Source organism: Panicum virgatum, chromosome 5K (genome assembly GCF_016808335.1).
Source record: "Panicum virgatum strain AP13 chromosome 5K, P.virgatum_v5, whole genome shotgun sequence".
Taxonomy (NCBI): domain Eukaryota; kingdom Viridiplantae; phylum Streptophyta; class Magnoliopsida; order Poales; family Poaceae; genus Panicum; species Panicum virgatum.
The window spans coordinates 50,148,636-50,166,189 of record NC_053140.1 but is presented as its reverse complement, the minus strand read 5'-3'; the positions used below and the strand labels follow the sequence as shown (position 1 = coordinate 50,166,189).

General features: G+C 41.0%; 1 protein-coding gene and 1 long non-coding RNA gene across 10 annotated transcripts; both read left to right on the top strand.

Moving 5' to 3' along the window:
* Positions 1-1,649: 1,649 nt before the first annotated feature.
* LOC120708206 (general transcription factor IIF subunit 2-like) lies at positions 1,650-5,490 on the top strand. Of its 2 annotated transcripts, none has more exons than XM_039993333.1 (6): positions 1,650-2,019; positions 2,624-2,732; positions 4,096-4,226; positions 4,299-4,370; positions 4,722-4,868; positions 4,993-5,490. In XM_039993333.1, the coding sequence occupies exons 1-6, from the start codon at positions 1,804-1,806 to the stop codon at positions 5,107-5,109; spliced, it is 792 nt and encodes a 263-aa protein (XP_039849267.1). In that variant the 5' UTR covers positions 1,650-1,803; the 3' UTR covers positions 5,110-5,490. The 2 variants fall into 2 exon arrangements, with proteins under 2 accessions (XP_039849267.1, XP_039849266.1); XM_039993332.1 differs by having other exon boundaries at positions 1,652-2,019; positions 4,990-5,490.
* An 864-nt stretch (positions 5,491-6,354) lies between these two features.
* LOC120708204 lies at positions 6,355-15,948 on the top strand. 8 transcript variants are annotated; one of them, XR_005689267.1, is made up of 16 exons: positions 6,355-6,966; positions 7,031-7,119; positions 7,243-7,331; positions 8,311-8,591; positions 8,697-8,833; positions 9,190-9,247; positions 11,381-11,468; positions 11,947-11,998; positions 12,078-12,114; positions 12,225-12,951; positions 13,031-13,183; positions 13,264-13,380; positions 13,457-13,587; positions 14,369-14,478; positions 15,197-15,329; positions 15,457-15,948. It is a non-coding gene; the product is annotated as an uncharacterized LOC120708204 (long non-coding RNA). The 8 variants fall into 8 exon arrangements; XR_005689268.1 differs by lacking the exon at positions 9,190-9,247 and having other exon boundaries at positions 6,355-6,956; XR_005689266.1 differs by lacking the exon at positions 9,190-9,247.
* The last annotated feature ends 1,606 nt before the right edge of the window (positions 15,949-17,554 follow it).

Sequence of the window (17,554 nt, the reverse complement as noted above, 5' to 3'; positions counted from 1 at the left end):
CGTTTTCATTTGCAATAGACTAATATACTCACTGTTGCCGCCCCCGCACCCCCCGCCCCGCATCTGGTAGAACGTCAAAATTAATCCGACTAAAGTATGTTAAATCTAACTATTATAGAAGAAATAACTAATACGTACTTCAAACGGAATAATTTGACAGTCTGTCGGGTAAAATCCCGATAACACCACTGAATTTCGGATTGAAACAACATACCGCACTCGAAAGTGAGCCCAAATATATAACCACAAATTTTATAACACTAACTTCAATAGTAAATGTTAATATAAACTGAGTTTGAGGATTCGAACAGGGTACCTCAGAAATTTTGAAAGTAGATAAGTTCTCTAGAGTTTATAAACAGCAGAAAGAAAACGATAACTAGCGTCAATATATGACATCATGACGAAGCCCGTACATGACGTAAATCTCACCAAGTATTCCAAGAGTTGCCTGAAAACAAAGTCAGAAGCAAGACTGAGTATATTAATACTCAGAGGCTCTGGATTTTCTTTTGCTGAAAAGCAACAAAGAGTAGGTCTTTATTTTCAAGTTTTAGCTTTCAGATTCTAGTTGGATTAACCATTCTAGATTTGCACCTATCTATTCAAGCATGGTAGAGAAATTATTTTCATCCAACAAGATTAAGTATCATATTTGTTCCACTTCTTACTCTATGTGCTATAGAGATTAAGCAGTCTCAATATCCATGAGCAGCGGAACAATTCGAACCGATTTTCAATCCTTGCAAGGTAAACCTAACACACACGCTTGGAGCACTGTTGAGTCATTTTCAAGCAACCTTTTACCTTTCATTCCGGTTCGTGGATTATGGCCACTCTCCCCAGCTATAAGGCTCCAGACCTCGTCCCTCATAGTCGTGGCGTAGCGTACAAGTTCCATCTTATACATTTTATTCATCCTATTTCTAAAAGAGAGTGGGAGGTATGTCCACTTGTCGAGCCGATTGGTTACTAGGCTTGCTGCGTACCATATTTACGATATGTGGCTAGTACTTTTAAACACTTAATTAACACTACCACACACTGCGACCTTAACAAATTTTATCAACACAGACGGATTTCTACCATGAAACTAGTTTTTTTTGAGCCGATACCATGAAACTAGTTGAAACTAGTAACCCGATCCGTCCATGATCCTTATAGTGATTGTAGAAAGTAAACAATCAATTCCTATAAGGCTCACGAGTGACAAACAATCACTCGACTTTTACCGATCCTATTAGCCTATCATCTATTCGAACTCTGTTTCTAGTGTTCAACAATAGTTACTTAAGATTATACATCTAAAGTTTTCATTCAACTCCAACAATTTAAATGCACAAGTAAATAGTAATAATAAACTGTATAATTTAAAATAATGAGATTATGCACCGAAACTCGCCTTTATTGATATTTATGGAGTCAATAAGCTTTAACTCGTCCGAACCGACCACTTCAGCACACGCACCAAAAAGGACTGATTCCACGTAAGCGGCAAAAATGAAAAGAAATTAAACTAGGGGTAGAGTAAATTGTGGGCCAAAAAGTTAGTTTACACGGGCCAGCCCACTTACGATCTGCATCAGGTTTTGCGTGATGGAGCCCAGTTTTGCACTGAACGCCTCCTCCTAGTCTCATGTCTGTCGTCTTCTCCCTTCCTCTCCTCGACAAACGATCCCACCGACCTGCAACTGCAAGCCGCCCTCCCGCCCCCATCACCCGAACCGCTTACCCGAGCCGGCCAAGCTAAACCCTAGTGACTAGTGGGGAACCGATCACCGGGGCACCACCGACCCGGCGGCGATGTCGGAGGAGGCGAAGTACGTGGAGATGGCGCGAGCCGACCGCTCCTTGTGGCTCATGAAGTGCCCCACCGTTGTCTCCCGCGCCTGGCAGGAGGCCGCGGCGGCGGCGGCGCAAGGCCCAGACGCCGGAGGTGCCAACCCTAACCCTAACCCAGTTGTCGCCAATGTCATCCTCTCCCTCGATCCCCTCCGCGACGACGACGCGCCTAGCCAGGCTAGCCTCCTCCTGCTCCCCCCACCTCGCCTCGCTGTGTTATGGTGTTCTGTGCATTGCGTTTCGATCGATTCGTGCTCGATCTGTACTTCAACGTAAACGAACTGTGGGGACGGATGGGATTGTTGAATCTAATAACACGCCTTCAAGTTATCCGATATTATTCGTGGAGGTTCAGCGGATTGAAGTTGAAGTATGTCCTACGGGCTATATGATTTTAGAGTCCCCAGATATGATATTTTAACTGAACATGTCAATTTGTTTGTTTTTTCAATCGATCGGAGAGCTTTTGATTTTCTTTCTCGGAACAATCGGGAATCTATGTCTTTGGATAGTTGGAATTTTGTTCTCCATATTCACGTAGAAATTGATTATCAATTTATATGCCTACGGAGGTGGGTCAGAAGAAAAGTTGAGATTCATGCAGCTCGTGTCTTAGTGTAAAGAGACAGAAGAAATCTGTACGCTATCGTTCAGGAGTGTGCCCCAGTTATTCCAGTCACTATAAGACAACTTTGCTCGATAAAAATGTTTTAGATCTTTATATGCTATATCTAGCACTTATGGTACCTATGTTTCTTACGTGGTGTTAACGACACAACAGATCAAGATGGAGATGGCACAAGGGTGCAGCAGCAATACACCAAAGAGTTACTCTCTGAATATGCACAGTGATTTTGCGCCAATGTGCATTTTTTCCGAGTCTAACCAAGGTTCGAGCCAGCTGTATTTGATTAATTTTCTTCACGATGTTTCCATGTATTATCTATCTTCGTTTGTGCAAATTTTCATATAGACAATGTTGTCAACACTAACTGTTGCTAGTAGTTCTAGGCTCTAGCAAACCACTGCTTGGTTATTTAAATCCTCTTTAATAAGACTCCCACTTTAGCATACATTTTTTCAAACTATTTTAACATTGAACTTGGACAACATCGTTACAACCTTATTGCTGTGTAATATGCTAATTGCTAAATGATACAAGCACATGTCTTATTGGTTTTCTATATTATAAAGTAACACTTCAATATATGTTCTATAAACCTTTTATTATGAAAAATAATACAACCTCCATCCTTAAATATATGACATTTAGGGCAAGGTAATCCTAAATGTCAAATATATATTTAAGGATAGAAGGAGTACTTGTTACTGGAGTGGAGGGGCTATAGCATTAACTAATTGGGTCCAATAGTTCTTAGTTAGTACTTAGTAGCATGCTAGCCAATTTCACCAAATGGTCTACAGTATAAGGAGAGCTTGTCACTTCTGATTGCTTATAGAGTGTTTTGCGGTCCATTTGAATGCCAAATATGTCGCCTGGGTTTTTGTGATATCTAGACCGCATTCGAAGACTTGGCACAATTTATACTTATAAAGAAACAAAGACATGGTTGCAGTCCTTGGGCTCCAGTCTTTTCTGGTTAATTGGTATACTCCAGGTTCTGATTGTACAAACTGGACGACTGGACTGCAATTTTGGAGACTCTTTGGGCTATGTTCCCCTATTGACTAATCGGGTCATATAGTTTTCCACATTCCTTGGTGTATCCTTCTATATGTTTAGTGTACGGTCTAAATTTAATTCTAGTAAACACCCAATTGACGGATGGTTCCAGTATGAGTAACTCAATTTGTGTTTATTGTGCACTCCTGACGTTTTATAGTGTATACATCAAACTTCATATTACCTAAAAGCCAATTCATTGACACAGGAAATTATGTCCCATGCACCCTATCAGATAGGTATTTGTGTAAAGCTAACATACTAAGCTTTGGGTGTTTGCATGACCATGCTATAGGTAAGGTAGCTCATATGTCTTCGTGAGGTCTCTTGAGTATATTATAGGATTTAGCTTGATCATGTATTAAATGCCAACCAATGTTAAAGAAAGTTACCAATGTTTCCAGGTACTGTTTTACACTTACATTTTTCTCGAAAACTACATCTTACTGTTCTCAACTGATATTCCCAGAACTATGTTTTAATGTCCATATTTTTCAGTATTTGAATTACAAACTATTTACTTAGTTTATTTCCTCTACCACACAATATGACCCCCTATTTTTTTACAGGGAAACTTGCTTGTGAAGGGAAAGTTGAAAACAAATTTGACATGAAGCCACACAGGGAAAATCTTATGGACTATGGGAAGTTATGCCGTGAGAGGACGAATATGTCCATGGTTAAACCAAGAAAAACAGAGGTAACACCTTTCAGTGTTCTGTTTATGAAGTGTTCCTATTGGATTGACCCTTTTTGCTGTCACGCCTTGTAGTTATTTCTAGATGACAATGGACGAGGAATGAGACCTATGCCTGGCGAGCGCCTGGTACATCCTGGCCAAAAGGTAGTTGTTCTTTCTAATGTATCCAAGTTTACTCCCCTTTTGGAACGGTTTGCAAGACTCGATTGCGGGCTGCTGACTGAGGTCGTGCTCCAGTTGCTGGTAGCCTGCGAGAGTACTTGCACCTAGGACCTGGGTTGCATTGGTTGTTTAAATGCTAGATGTTGTTTTTCTGAAATCAGGGTTTCTGTCTCATACCTTGCGTATGAACTTTCTATGGATAGCGTTTCCAGAGTGGAACGTGTTTCATTTTCCTTTTTTTTCAAAATTCAAGATTATTTGAGTAAATTCCATCAGGTTGTCCTATGACCCTGGACATGATAAAGGGACTAATGTAATATTTTTATTTGTTAGGAGAAGAAGAAGCCACCAGTAACAAAAATTGACATGAAAAGAACTAGGATGGATCGTGGGGAACTGGAAAAAAAACTATTCAAGCTTTTTGAGGGGCAGCCGAATTGGTCAATAAAGCAGCTAATGCAGGAAACTAACCAGCCTGAGGTATTTTTCTCATCTTCTCCAGATTCTGCTCAAGAGATGAAATAGGTTTTCCCATCACAGCTACTGCATTTCTTATACCGAAATCATGCTTACCAATTGACTGTGCTCGATTTTTCTGCAGCAGTTCCTGAAGGAGATACTGAACACGCTCCGTGTCTACAACAAGCGAGGGCCAAATCAAGGAACCCATGAGCTCAAACCTGAATACAAGAAGTATACAGGGGACGACCCCACTAATTGACGCTTGTGTATCGGTTGCAACTTAGGTCTTTCCCTGATGTGTTGAATAGTATGACTTAAGGATTCTGTAATGGGAGCTCTCAGCTGTTAGTTGCTGCGTGCAAGTAAATCTCCAATGTCTCATTGGTCGTCACTTACATTAGTTTGTACGCATGGTCTTAAATCTTTTATGGCTCCGGCAACCGTTCGTACAAATAACCGGAGTGCGGCAAACTTGTAGTTTTCACATTTTTCAATGTATAGTAAAGAGGATCGATAATATGACGATCTTCGTGATTAGAGGAATAAACTCATTGTTCCAAACTTAGGTTTGACATATGTGTAAGTGTTTGACTGAACTCATGTCTATAATTATAAACATAACTCTTATTTCTTTGCTTTTGAGACCTCATACTTCTCTTTTAGTTTTCAAGGTAGGTAGTTTCACGCCTTCAGTGTCTTTCGAAAAAAAAAAGTTTCACGCCTTCAGTGATAAGCTGCATGACGGGCCATAGCTTCCACAGTTCATATTCATAGTAATTTACTGCCTCCATTTCAAATTGTAGTTCGTTTGATTTTTTTATGTTAAGTTTGACCACTCGTCTTATTTAAAAAATTACGCAAACATTGCCAAATATAAGTTATTCTTGAAGATCTTGTATTGATAAAGCAACCCACAACAAAAGAAGTGATATTTTGCACAAATTTTTAAATAAGACGAGTGGTCAAACCTGGGTAAAAAACTCAAACAAGCTATAGTTTGAGAAGGGAGTAATATATACCCTCTCCATTCTAATTTTTTTTTGAATTTTCAAGGTACATAGGTTCTGTTATGCATCCAGATGTAACAAAAAGTTATGTATCAAAAGTTAAAACTACTAATAATTTAGGAATAAGGGAGTAATTACTATTATAATCTTTATTTCCATCTTCTTAATATAAAAATTTACTCCCTCTGTACCAAATTATTCGTTTGATTTTTTACACTAAATTTGACCACTCGTTTTATTCAAAAATTTTGTGCAAATATAGTTAAATTTAAATTATTTTTGAAGACTTTGTATTGATAAAACAAGCTATCTACTACTACCTAAAAAGAACAAAGTGAGTTTACCCCTCCCATGGTCTGCCTCCCCTTGAGTCTGCCAGCATCGCATCTCGGTCGTTGGATCGTCATACCGCGTGGTCTCGACCCTCCAATCGAACCCCGATCCGCTTCGCGTCTCACCTCCCTCCGCACGCCACGCCTCCCCGATGGTTCCTCTGCCCCTGCAACCTCCTCCATGCCGCGCGCTCCAACCGCCCCCTCCGCACGCCTCCCCGACGGTTCCTCCGCCTCTGCAACCTCCTCCATGCCGCGCGCTCCAGCCGCCTCCCTCTCTCGCGCCAGCCACATCCGTCTTGCCGTCCTGGAAGCGCCGGCCCTCCGCACCGCCGGCCCTCCGCCGTCGTCTTGTCCTCCGCCTCTGCGCTCCCCTGCGGCCTCGCACCGCGCGGCTCTTTGCGCCGCCATCCTCAGGTTCTCTGCGGCGCAGGCGGCGTCCCTACAGCACCAGAGGGCCGCCCCGTCGTTGTCTCCCCTGCCACTATCTACCGGCACCGTCCACCATCTGCTGTCATCCTCCACCATGAGGGGTGCCCCTATTCACCGTCGTGAGAGGGTCCCCGTCCGCCTTACCGATGTATTCCCCGTCGCGCGGCCACGCCACCATCCCCTTCGAGGCTTCGACCGGTGTAGGTCAGCAGGTGTAGGGGCCGCCCGCGAAAAGGGGCGGACGAGCCGCTGCAGGTGCCCTCTCTCGCTGCACCACCGTATGACTCCCACTGCCCCCGCCAGTGCAGATCAACCAATCTCAGTCTCCCTGTCAGGTTTGGAGAGGTAAAATTGTTGTCTTCCCCTTCCTGCAACTGCGGATGGATCAAACTGATTCAAAAAAATGCAGATTCAATGTGTTTCTGTGGAGCTGGGTGACATCACGGGATTCTACATGATCGACGAGGAGGGCGTGCTGCAGTCGGTGGACGTCGGCGAGTAAGAAGAAAGATCAGAGTTGCTTCCATAATATTTATGTTTGGGATATTTGAATGTTTATCTATGTACTTCTTAAAAAAAGTTTATTTATGTAATGTAACTTTCAATTTTGCGTGTGCTTAGGGAAGAGGAGAACGGGGAAACTTTGATTGGGAGATGACAACAGTAATCATGTGGTGCACCTGAAGGTTCAGTTTGAGGATAATATTCAGGTGATATACCGAATTCCTTTTAGTAAAGCCAAATTGTGTCAAGCATTATCACAATATATAATGTTAAGCATAAAGACACAAACCACGGATGGTAGGATGTGTTTCTGCACAGAATGCTTTTACTGTTTCCATCCTTCGATGCTTTAGAGACTCATAAGGCCTGGTGTAGTGCAGAAAACCCACAAAATGTTTCTAATAGTCAGCTACTATCTAAAAGTCAGCTTATTGATTTCATTAATCACATTGCATTAATAGTATTTCCTTTCAGTCTGTTCACTTATGGGCTTAGTGATTGTTTTATCGTTCTCTGCTAATTCAATTTGGGTTGTGTGATTGATCCAGCAGCATCTTGAGACTGCAAGTGAAAGAGTGAAAATGGAAGCTGCTATGAGAATCCTTGAAAAAAGCAATCTTGCTTGGGAAATCTAAAACATTGTAACTGAATCTAACCAAGTGATCTATTAAAGCTGATCAAACCATCTGTAGTTGTAATACAAAATTTCACATTTACACAATTTGGATCGCAAATATATTCCCAGAGTTTAAGCACCCTTGTTTAGATGATGTGAGCCAACATGCTTATGTTTGCTGCTCTGGGAAGCACGGTGAAGGCTTTTATTTCTGGCAAGCTCCAGCATCAATCCGAACATTCCCATAGGCTGCATTGGACCTTGATCTTTGTGGCAAGGCCACTTACGCAAATAGTTAGGTTGTAACAAATCTTTGAACTGCTGGTAGAAAATTGAGGGAGTTAGATGTTGTCACAGGTTATATTATGTACAATTCTGGCCAATAGTCTGTTGTTTTCTAAGTGACCTGCATTAGCTAATTTACTTTATGCTATCATTGTTACATTTCAGACTGCAATCGAGTATATGTTAGCAAACTCAGTTTTTTTGTTGCTTAATCAAGTGTTATATTACACAATTTTCCAAAATTTTGCCCATGGATATTTAGTTGACCTGATCTCTAAATTTAGGTCTTTGATGGGAGGAGTTTGAGTATGAATTAAGGGCCAATACTGCACAGGGAGCAGGCCTCACCTAGAGGCTCCCGGTGTGAAGCTAAGAGGGATATGTGGGGAACCTTCCTGGGGGTGTCAATAGGTTTACTCTTGCTAACCTGTTCAACGAACAATGGGAGATCCTGGAAGCGAGGTTCATCTATGACAGGGATAGTTCGAGATCAAGGGGGTTCGGTTTTGTCACATGTGCCTCTAATGAAGGGGTTGAGGATTTGTCACCGAATCTTGATGGCGCTGTGAGTTCACAATCTCATTTGTCCTTAGTTGTTTGCTTATAATGTGCCTTTTACGACTTATTTTTTATATTCCAGAAATTCATTCATCTAATCATATATATGCAGTTTTTTTGTGAGCTGTGAAGCTTCTCCCGGTTAGAGTTCTACACATGGGTTTTGTTTGGTGATGAAGTGGTACTGTCTTCAAGAAACAAATGAAGGATTGCATCCTATGACATTACAGAATGTCACCTGTTGTGTCGGTGAGCGCACTTTGACCACTAAACTCCAGTGTCCAATTCCTTTCAGATATCTCCTTAAAACTGGAAACGTTTGCCCAATCACTGATATGATCCATTTGGTCCCCCACTTTTGGATTTTCTAGAACAAAAGGAAGGAATAATATGAAGTTCTTTATCTGAAAGTTTATCATTTTGATATTTTGCAAAAGTCTTACGATGAAGAAGCATTGCAAACATGGCCATTTCGGTACTAATCTTGGTCCAGTATGTGTGCAATGTGTTGGTTTCATGTTGAAATGGAGATATGCTTGTAGCTGAAGTAAGAAATTGGCCTCCAACTTTAACTTCTTCATATTGTGTTGTGAACCTTTTGAAAGAAGAAGAAATAAGGCAGAAAGGAGAGCAGCAGATTGCCACAACAACTGAGCTCAAGAGGTCTCACACTAATTTTTTTTGTTTTACAATGATCTCCCCCTTTGCCTTTTGTTATGCATCACTGTAAATTCTAAACCACCTGTTATAGTTATTTTAGTTCAGTGCCAGCCAAATTCCTAGTTGGCTGATTTAGAATTGATTTACGTATTTTTCTATTTGTTAGTTTCCAATTTGATACTCTAGACCTATACTGTTTTGAGCAACATTCTGTGGATGGTTTTGGCAAATGTGATTATGATTTGAATGAGGAAATGTTATAATGTCTTAATTTGACGGTTTGGGTTAGTAACAGTGAGTACTCATTAGATTATTTTAAAAAATCACTGTTTACTGTATCTTTTAGTCAGCATTGAATTTAACACCCGTAGCAACGCACGGGCATTCAACTAGTCAGAAAAGAAGTGAGATTTTGCACAAATGTTTGAATAAGACCGTGATTAAATTTGAGATTAGAAAAGTCAAACGATCTATAATTTAGAATAATTTAGAAGGGGGAGTACGATTCTATATATTGATTAAAAAATTATGGATTTAATAGATAAAATAAATAAAGCAGTTGGACCCGAATACGATCGAGCAGTGTCACATTGTTTACAAACTGGGAGCACGCAGCGGGCGGCTGGACGAAATTCCCATATAAGGCGATCTGCTTCCTTCGCTGACGAACTCGAAGTCTCGAACTCGCCGACGGTCTGGCGCACGCATCCGTGATCGGCGTGACATCGCGCTCCTCCGGCTGCGAGCGACCTCACCGGCGGTGAGTGCCCGCCGGATCCCCTCCCCCCTGCTTCTCCCCGTCTCGATTCTCCCCCATGACCCTGATTTTGTCGAGCAGGGGTCCTCCCTCTCCCCGCGGCCCGAAGCCCCATTGCTTGATCGTCGCCAGCCCCGAGGTCCTCCACGCTTGTGCTCTCCCCATCGGCCCGCAGATTCGTCCTCCTTACCAGCCAGCAGCCCGGAACCCGGGCTCCTCCTACCTCCCGGCGGCTTCCCGCCCTCGCTAGAGGTGTCCTAGCTCCACGTACGAAGGTGAGTCGCCCGCCCTTTCCACCACCCAACCCAACGGCCCAACCCTAGTTCCCGCTTCCGCCTCCCTCGCTAATCCTATGTTCTTCTTTCTCCCGTTTCTTGCTCGTATCTGCCCTTGTGCTGGATCTTACCCCCAACGTGGTGATTTTCTTTTTAATTTGGCTGTCTAACTCGGATCATGATTCATGTGCATGCAGTTAGCAACCATCTGGCTAGGTAGAAGCCGGTAACTATAGGCTTTAACCTTTACCAACCATTTAGTTGATGTGTCTGTATATCTGGTCATCCGGTGGTTCCCACTTCACCTGCTGCCTCTCAGAGAGGGAACTTAGCAGCACAATCATCTGTTTTACATATTATTTACTACTCCAGTGTAATCTTCCCTTGCCAACAAGTTTCATGACTCATTTGGCCATTCACTTTCATACATGTGCAATATGAACTCTTAATTACTTGTATGTAGTTTGTCATGATTATTCTGGAGGTTTGTAGTAGCAACTGTTTTGCAGGTTCTTCGTGTCTGCATTCTGTAACCCTTCATCTTTTCTTTATGTTCGGGTGTTGCCACAATATTAAATAATTTCAGTTACAGACATCAAGAATATAAAGTTTTTTTGTCACGTTGCAACTTGCAACTAATATTTCAATTAACAACATTTATGGAAGATAATCTTGCACATCAGAAAATAAGTATATGCATTTGACGTTTCCTCTTTAGAGTGCTTTGCCATTGCCAGGTCCTACCTAGTTATCGTTGGTTTCATTAGAGTGCTGTGACATTTGCTCGGTCGACTTCTAGCTAAATATCAGCTATTAGTGACAAGGAGTTTATATCCGAGCTTACCAATCAAGAATGTATCAATAGAAATTTTGTTTAGGATAGGTGGATGCAGCTATGTTGATTTCATTGCTGAATTGGTCTGACAAGTTTTTTAGCTTAACATAGTTTGTCTGAACAAATAGTGACATTGTTGTGGTAGGTTGATTAACATTTGATCAGATAATTGTGGAAGAACTTTGGGTCGAGGAGCAATGTTCTTGGTTCAGTTACCATTTCATTGTTCGTCGAAAAAAGCTACCATTACATTTGATGAATCTGTGCAGCTGAATCTTCTCCTGGAGTTATTGGATTGCAACCGGCAAGCACCCAGCAGCTGCACCATCAATCCATTCCTAGTTCAACAATATGGGTGTATGTAATTTATTTTTGTTCAACAATTCCTTTTGCATTTTATTTTCAAATGGTGACGAGATTGCAAGAACTCTAACCGAGCCCGTGTGCTCTTGCGTCCTTCGATTGATTTGATATGCGTTAGTGTTCATCCACTTGAGTTATTTCTGAACTAGCCTGTGCCATTGGGGATCAAGCTCTAGTATACTCACAGAAAATTTTAGCGATTCTGTTTAGTATAATTTTCTTGACTAACATACAGTAGGTACTTTGTTCAGTTTGTCATTATATCTTCCCTAGTCGGAGAATTTTTTGTTTTAATATGTGGGCATTTTTTAACTGTTGAATCACCCCTAATAATTGGCATTTGGCACATTCACCTTCCTTTGGTTTAGTATAACATACAGCGTGATTTAGCTTGCTTATGTGTCTTCATATATTTGTTTTTCTGAGGTACTAAATGGTTAACTAAACTAGTTTGTTTTTCTGTTTCTTGAAGGAGGAGAGCAAAGTATTACAGATAATTAGCAAAAGAGTAGCTGATGGTAGCGGTAAGTACTGCAAGTTTAAACACTCATTATAGTACGGGTCGCATACTAACAAATTAATGCTATTAAAAACTTTATTCAGGATCTATTATCGGAGTTTTCATTGCCACTTCAGCTATGTAAGTATTTTGTCCAGGACCCAAACTAGCTTTATTTTTTTAATTACTAATTGTGAAGCTGAGTAAAATTTCATTTCTAATTGTTTACCTTTTATTTTATCTGTGAGAAGGATTGGACTCAGAGGAATGTCTACGTATATGGTTTTCTGGGGCGTGTCCATATATAATGTGCTATACCTCAAATGGATTATTGTTTCATTGGTACTGGCCATGTGGAAAGATTGAGCAGAATATCTAAATATCTTGGCTTTGCTGGATTACCGTTTAACTTACAAGTAGTACATCATGTGTACTATCATGGATGTGATTTATTACTATGAATGTGCTTCTATAATCATGAATGCTATTTCATTTGAACTAGCCATATGGATTTCAAATTTGTTTTGCTAGTTTTATATATACTAGCAAAATGAGAAACATATTCAAAAGAGGTATCAACAGGAATGCCCACTCCTATTTTCCTATATTTCAATATTCTTGCTCCTTATTGATAGTTGATTCATACTGCATACATTTCTTAACTATGGAAAGAATGCTTAATCTTTTAGTATTGGACTTCGGACATTCACACGGAAGAGGGTAGCGACAGATGGTTTAACAACAGCTCTGTTATTGCCATCTGCCCCAGCATTGCAGATGTCTCATTTTGGTAGAGCAAGGAGATTCTCTCTCTGGTTTTTGGCTTTATTGTTCCATACCACAAATGCTTTACTGTATGTACTAAAAATGGAAGAAGATCGCTGGTGCTTGTTAATGAAGGACACCGGTTTGGGGATCACTCTGATATTTTGCATTGGGCTAGTAATACTACTACATCAAAGTTTTGCAGTCACAAAGGTACGTTATCTAATTAACCTGATATATATGACTTCGTGTTTTTCAATTGTTCAATATAACAAGATGGCATGTTGTGTAGGATGTTTGGATTTGTTGTGCCATTTTCGGTTCCCTTTATGTGGTAACTGCAGCAGTAACGCTATTCAAGATTCCCACCTGGTCTGATATTGTGCTGGGACTGATTCATACTGTTATCACTGTCTTTATGAGCATTTTACGCTTCAGCTGCCAGGTTTGATAATTTCCATATGGCTTTATTTCGTTGTAATCTATTACTTATAACCATGTATTGACTTGAATTTGTTGGAGCAGGCAGGCTTTCTAAGGTTCGAGAAATTCCCCTTTATAGTTGCTATTCTGGGATTTATTGGTGGTTGTCTACCATTCATTCCACTGCCCGAGAAATTATCTGAAATTTCTGCATATATGGTATTAAGAACCAATGAAATGGTATATTAGAGGGTGATTTTACTTCACAATAGTAAATTTAATCTTCATTATCCAGGTTGCTGCTTTCATTGGTGAACTATTCAGATTGCTCGATGTAATATTCATAATGGGTTTAACACGACGGGATAGGATCAACCGTTTCTTGGTTAGATTACAAGAGTTTCTTATTTGAGATTTCTCCATTATGTAAGCCATCTAGTCCCATACCCTCTCTTCTATCTTGTTCCCAAAGTTTGATGTTGAACTTATCATAAAAATTGCTGTTGCAAATACTAAACACTGATCTATCAATCATTTGAGCATATACCATTTTGTACTCCCGTAGATTAATCTGTTGCAACCTAATTCTCATGTTGACAGGAGGAGGATTGCCTGTAAAGTTAGCTTCTATAGTGGTACATATCTATATATATGATTAATCTGTTGCAACCTGATTCTCACGTTGACGGGAGGAGGATTGCCTGTAAAGTTAGCTTCTATAGTGGTATATATCTATATATATTTGTTCATCACTAGTCCATACGTAGCCAGATCTGTCACATTATTATATCTTAAACACACCATCGAAGGGTTACATCATGGTTGCCTAAAAAAAAAGGAACCCCGGCTCCCTCCCTTTTTTGCGGGCATGGCAGGGAGGGGATCAGGGACAAGAATCAGGTAATCATTAGTAGGTCATGCTAGATAGATGCAAGACCCATCCAAAATTAAAATTCTTCAAGAAATTACCTATGCTTCACCAAATTTGTTAGATTGGATAGCAACCAGCAAAAAGGGAAATGTCTGTACAATGCCAAATACCTGGTATTTTTCTTGAGTTAAACAAGGCCGTAAGTACATAATGTTAGGAATATTTCTTATATCACTTGTAATAGTACTAAACTTCTTTATTGCTACTTCATGAATGTTGCTAGAGGTCTTCTCACACCAGCTACTACTTGACATTTTATATCATTCCCTGTTTCAGGTTGTTTGGTGCTAACGGTCTGAGAGATGACGAGTGAAGAGCTTGCATTTGGATTTGAATGGTGGTTTACAGGTGGCTCTGAGTCACCCAGGAAGGACTGTTTTGCAAAGGTGACTGTTTCATAAACGTTGTTTTCCATATTCTACTACAAAAACATTGATCCTGCCCTAACTGGCACTTTTTCATGTTGAAAACCATCATCTGATTGCAGCAGTTAATATAACATGTATCTTCATATGCTCCCTTTGATCAACCAATCTGTTGCCATCTGGTTCTCATATCAGCAAAGAAGGATACCTTATAAAGTTAGCTTACAATGCCACATATATTCATTCAATATTAGTCCTGCAGATCTAATAATACATAATTATTTACAACCGTATCATTAATGGGTACACTAAAAAAGAGAAGTGAATCATCTCTTGAAATAGATCCTAGCAGCCCTTCCTACGACCAAGTGGTGGTTGTCTAGTACCTAGGTTATACATCCAACCAAATTATGATAATACATGCAGCAGCAGCAGCATAATTTTTGTATGAGTATATGACTAAAGAATGAATGATGCTTCACCAAATAGCCAGATTGGGTAGCAACCAACATAACAAAAAAAGAGTCTGTGCATGGCATAAGACCGAAGACCTGACATCCAATATAAACAATATTCCAAGCCAGCATGACATTTTAGTATGCAGAAAACCTGAAAAGTAAACAACTTTTACTCTAGTGGTATCAGACTTGTTCATTTCTTTCATGAATATATGTGGTCTGAGAATGAGTGGTCTTCTCTCAGCCCACTGCATGACATCTCATATGGTTTCTTGTTTCAGAGTTTCTTTGGTCCCGACGGTCTGAAAGGCAGCGAGGAAAGAACGCTATATGTTGTGCTTGCTTCACTACTGCCAGCAGCACTGGTCTGTGCCCACACTGCAGTATTCCAACACCTACTTGCCTTCAGTCTTGGTATGGTTTGAATTGGCTCAATTGTTTTGCAACAGTTAATACTGCAACATGCCCATGCTCTGACATACTCGGTGAGAGACATGTCCGTATAGCTTGCTTACCTTGCGCTGTGGAAACCATTTTGCAGAGCTGCAGACGTCCTGCTTCCGAGCTTCTCCGTTAATAGAGAATTGGGAGGATAAACAACCCGAGTCATTTGGTTCCCTACACAGAATTAATTTTCGTGCACCACAGCTGATTTGTTTGAGGCTGCCGGTTAATATGTGCATGAGTGCATCCGCATGGGCATGCCCTGTCACTGTCAGCAGCAGGCGTACATGCGCTCTCTTATAGCTTTGCCGCATTTTTTCTGAATGTCTCAAGTATCGCAACCATACTGACCGGTGGAGGCGTAACCGTGTAAGGGACAACGCGGGGTTGCGGCTATGCCTTAAGCCGCTGGCTGTGGCAACGGACCGTTTGGCATTAGCTGAATCTTGGACAGGTTCATATCATTATATAAAGGTGATGCTTGGATTCGAGTGCTCATAGATACAAGGGCTAAACTTTAGCACTGATTTATTCAAATAGGAGTGCTAATCTCTCTAATACGAATCCTAAACCAAGCTCTTGCATTTCATTGGGCCACGTCGCCTATTTTTCACGATCGTCCCCCTCGTCGGATCTCAAACCGCGTCAACTTTAGCCGTTGATCTGGGGAGCTTGCTTCTCTGCCCTTCGCGAGAGCGGCGCAGCGGCTGGCTCCTCGGCTTCGCGCGGCGCCTCCGAGCGCGCCTGGCCTCCATGGACCTGCCGCGCCCGTGCCCCCGCCCCCGCAGACCGCAGTCAACAGGCCGCGGTGGGGTCCGCGTGCACGATCTCACTGACTGACAGAGATGGCAACGGATCGGGTTCGGTGCGGGTATCCGCGGGTTTCGGGTTTGGTGTTAGTTATTCGCCCACGGTTTTCAGGTTCGGGTTTGGATTTGGTTTCGGGTTTTGGTTTCCACCCGTGGATATCCAATAGATATCCGAAATAAATTATTTGAAATTAAAACTCATGTTTTATAATATATTAATGATAATTTGTTTACTTAGACTATTAAATTTATTGAAAGTTGAGTCATGAAAATATTTATTATTTGTTGCCTCTTGTTTATACATATGAATATGTGTATATTTATCCGTGAGTTTCGGGTATCTATTCGGATTTCGGGTATCCGCGGGTTTGGTTTTGGTGATGGATTTCCACCCGAATCGGTTTTGGGTTCGGATTTCGATTTCGGGTTTCGATTTTGGGTGCACGGAGACTCCATCCGATTCGAACCCGATCCGTTGCCATTCTTACTGACCCAGCACATCCAAGCCCTCGGGCGCCAGGTCTCCGCCGCCTGAAGTAGCGGCCCGGCGGTACCTCACCGTCGCCGCGGACGCGCCCACCGAGGAGAAGCTGGACCGCCTCCTCACCAACGCAGACGATTCCGCTTTATCATTTAGCGCAATGCAGAAGGCACCACCACCCCCACACACACCTCCCCTCCCTTTGTATGTCTTTTTTTTAATCAAACTTGTTCGTAGAAATGTTTTATTTTTCTCATACGAGCTTTGTTTTGAATATCGATTGCACCGTTGTATTCTACGTGACGAGACGAACAAAACTAGATCTCACTTGTATATATTTTAAAATTTTTTGCACGGTTAGCAACTTATGTATAAATTTGAGCTTCAATATTATTAAAGAACTTGCTACGATATACATATATAAGTTGTTGACTGTACTATAGATTTTTTGGCAACTTTTGTTTTACATGCTATGCATTTAAGTTGGTACTTACAAACTTGCAACTTATATGTATATATTGAAGCAAATACTCCAATAAGGTTAAATCTATATTTACGTATAAATTGCTACTAGTAGGGATGGTAAAGAGCCCAAAATTTTGAACTAGAAAATCTAAGTGCCGAGCTCTAATCTTATACAATTTTGAGCTAAAAAATTTAAGGACCTTGATGGGCTGTGAAGAGGCCACTAGGGCCATGGCCCTTTACCACCCCTAGCTACTAGTGTATAAGTTAATATAGAAATTGTTATAATAATAAAAGTTATCACACATGTAAAATAAAAGTTGCCACAAAATAGAATCTGTTATACACATGAGTTGCGCCATATATAAGATATAAGTTAACGCAAACAAAATCAATCATACACTCATACACATAAATTGATATAAAATAAAAGTTGTTAT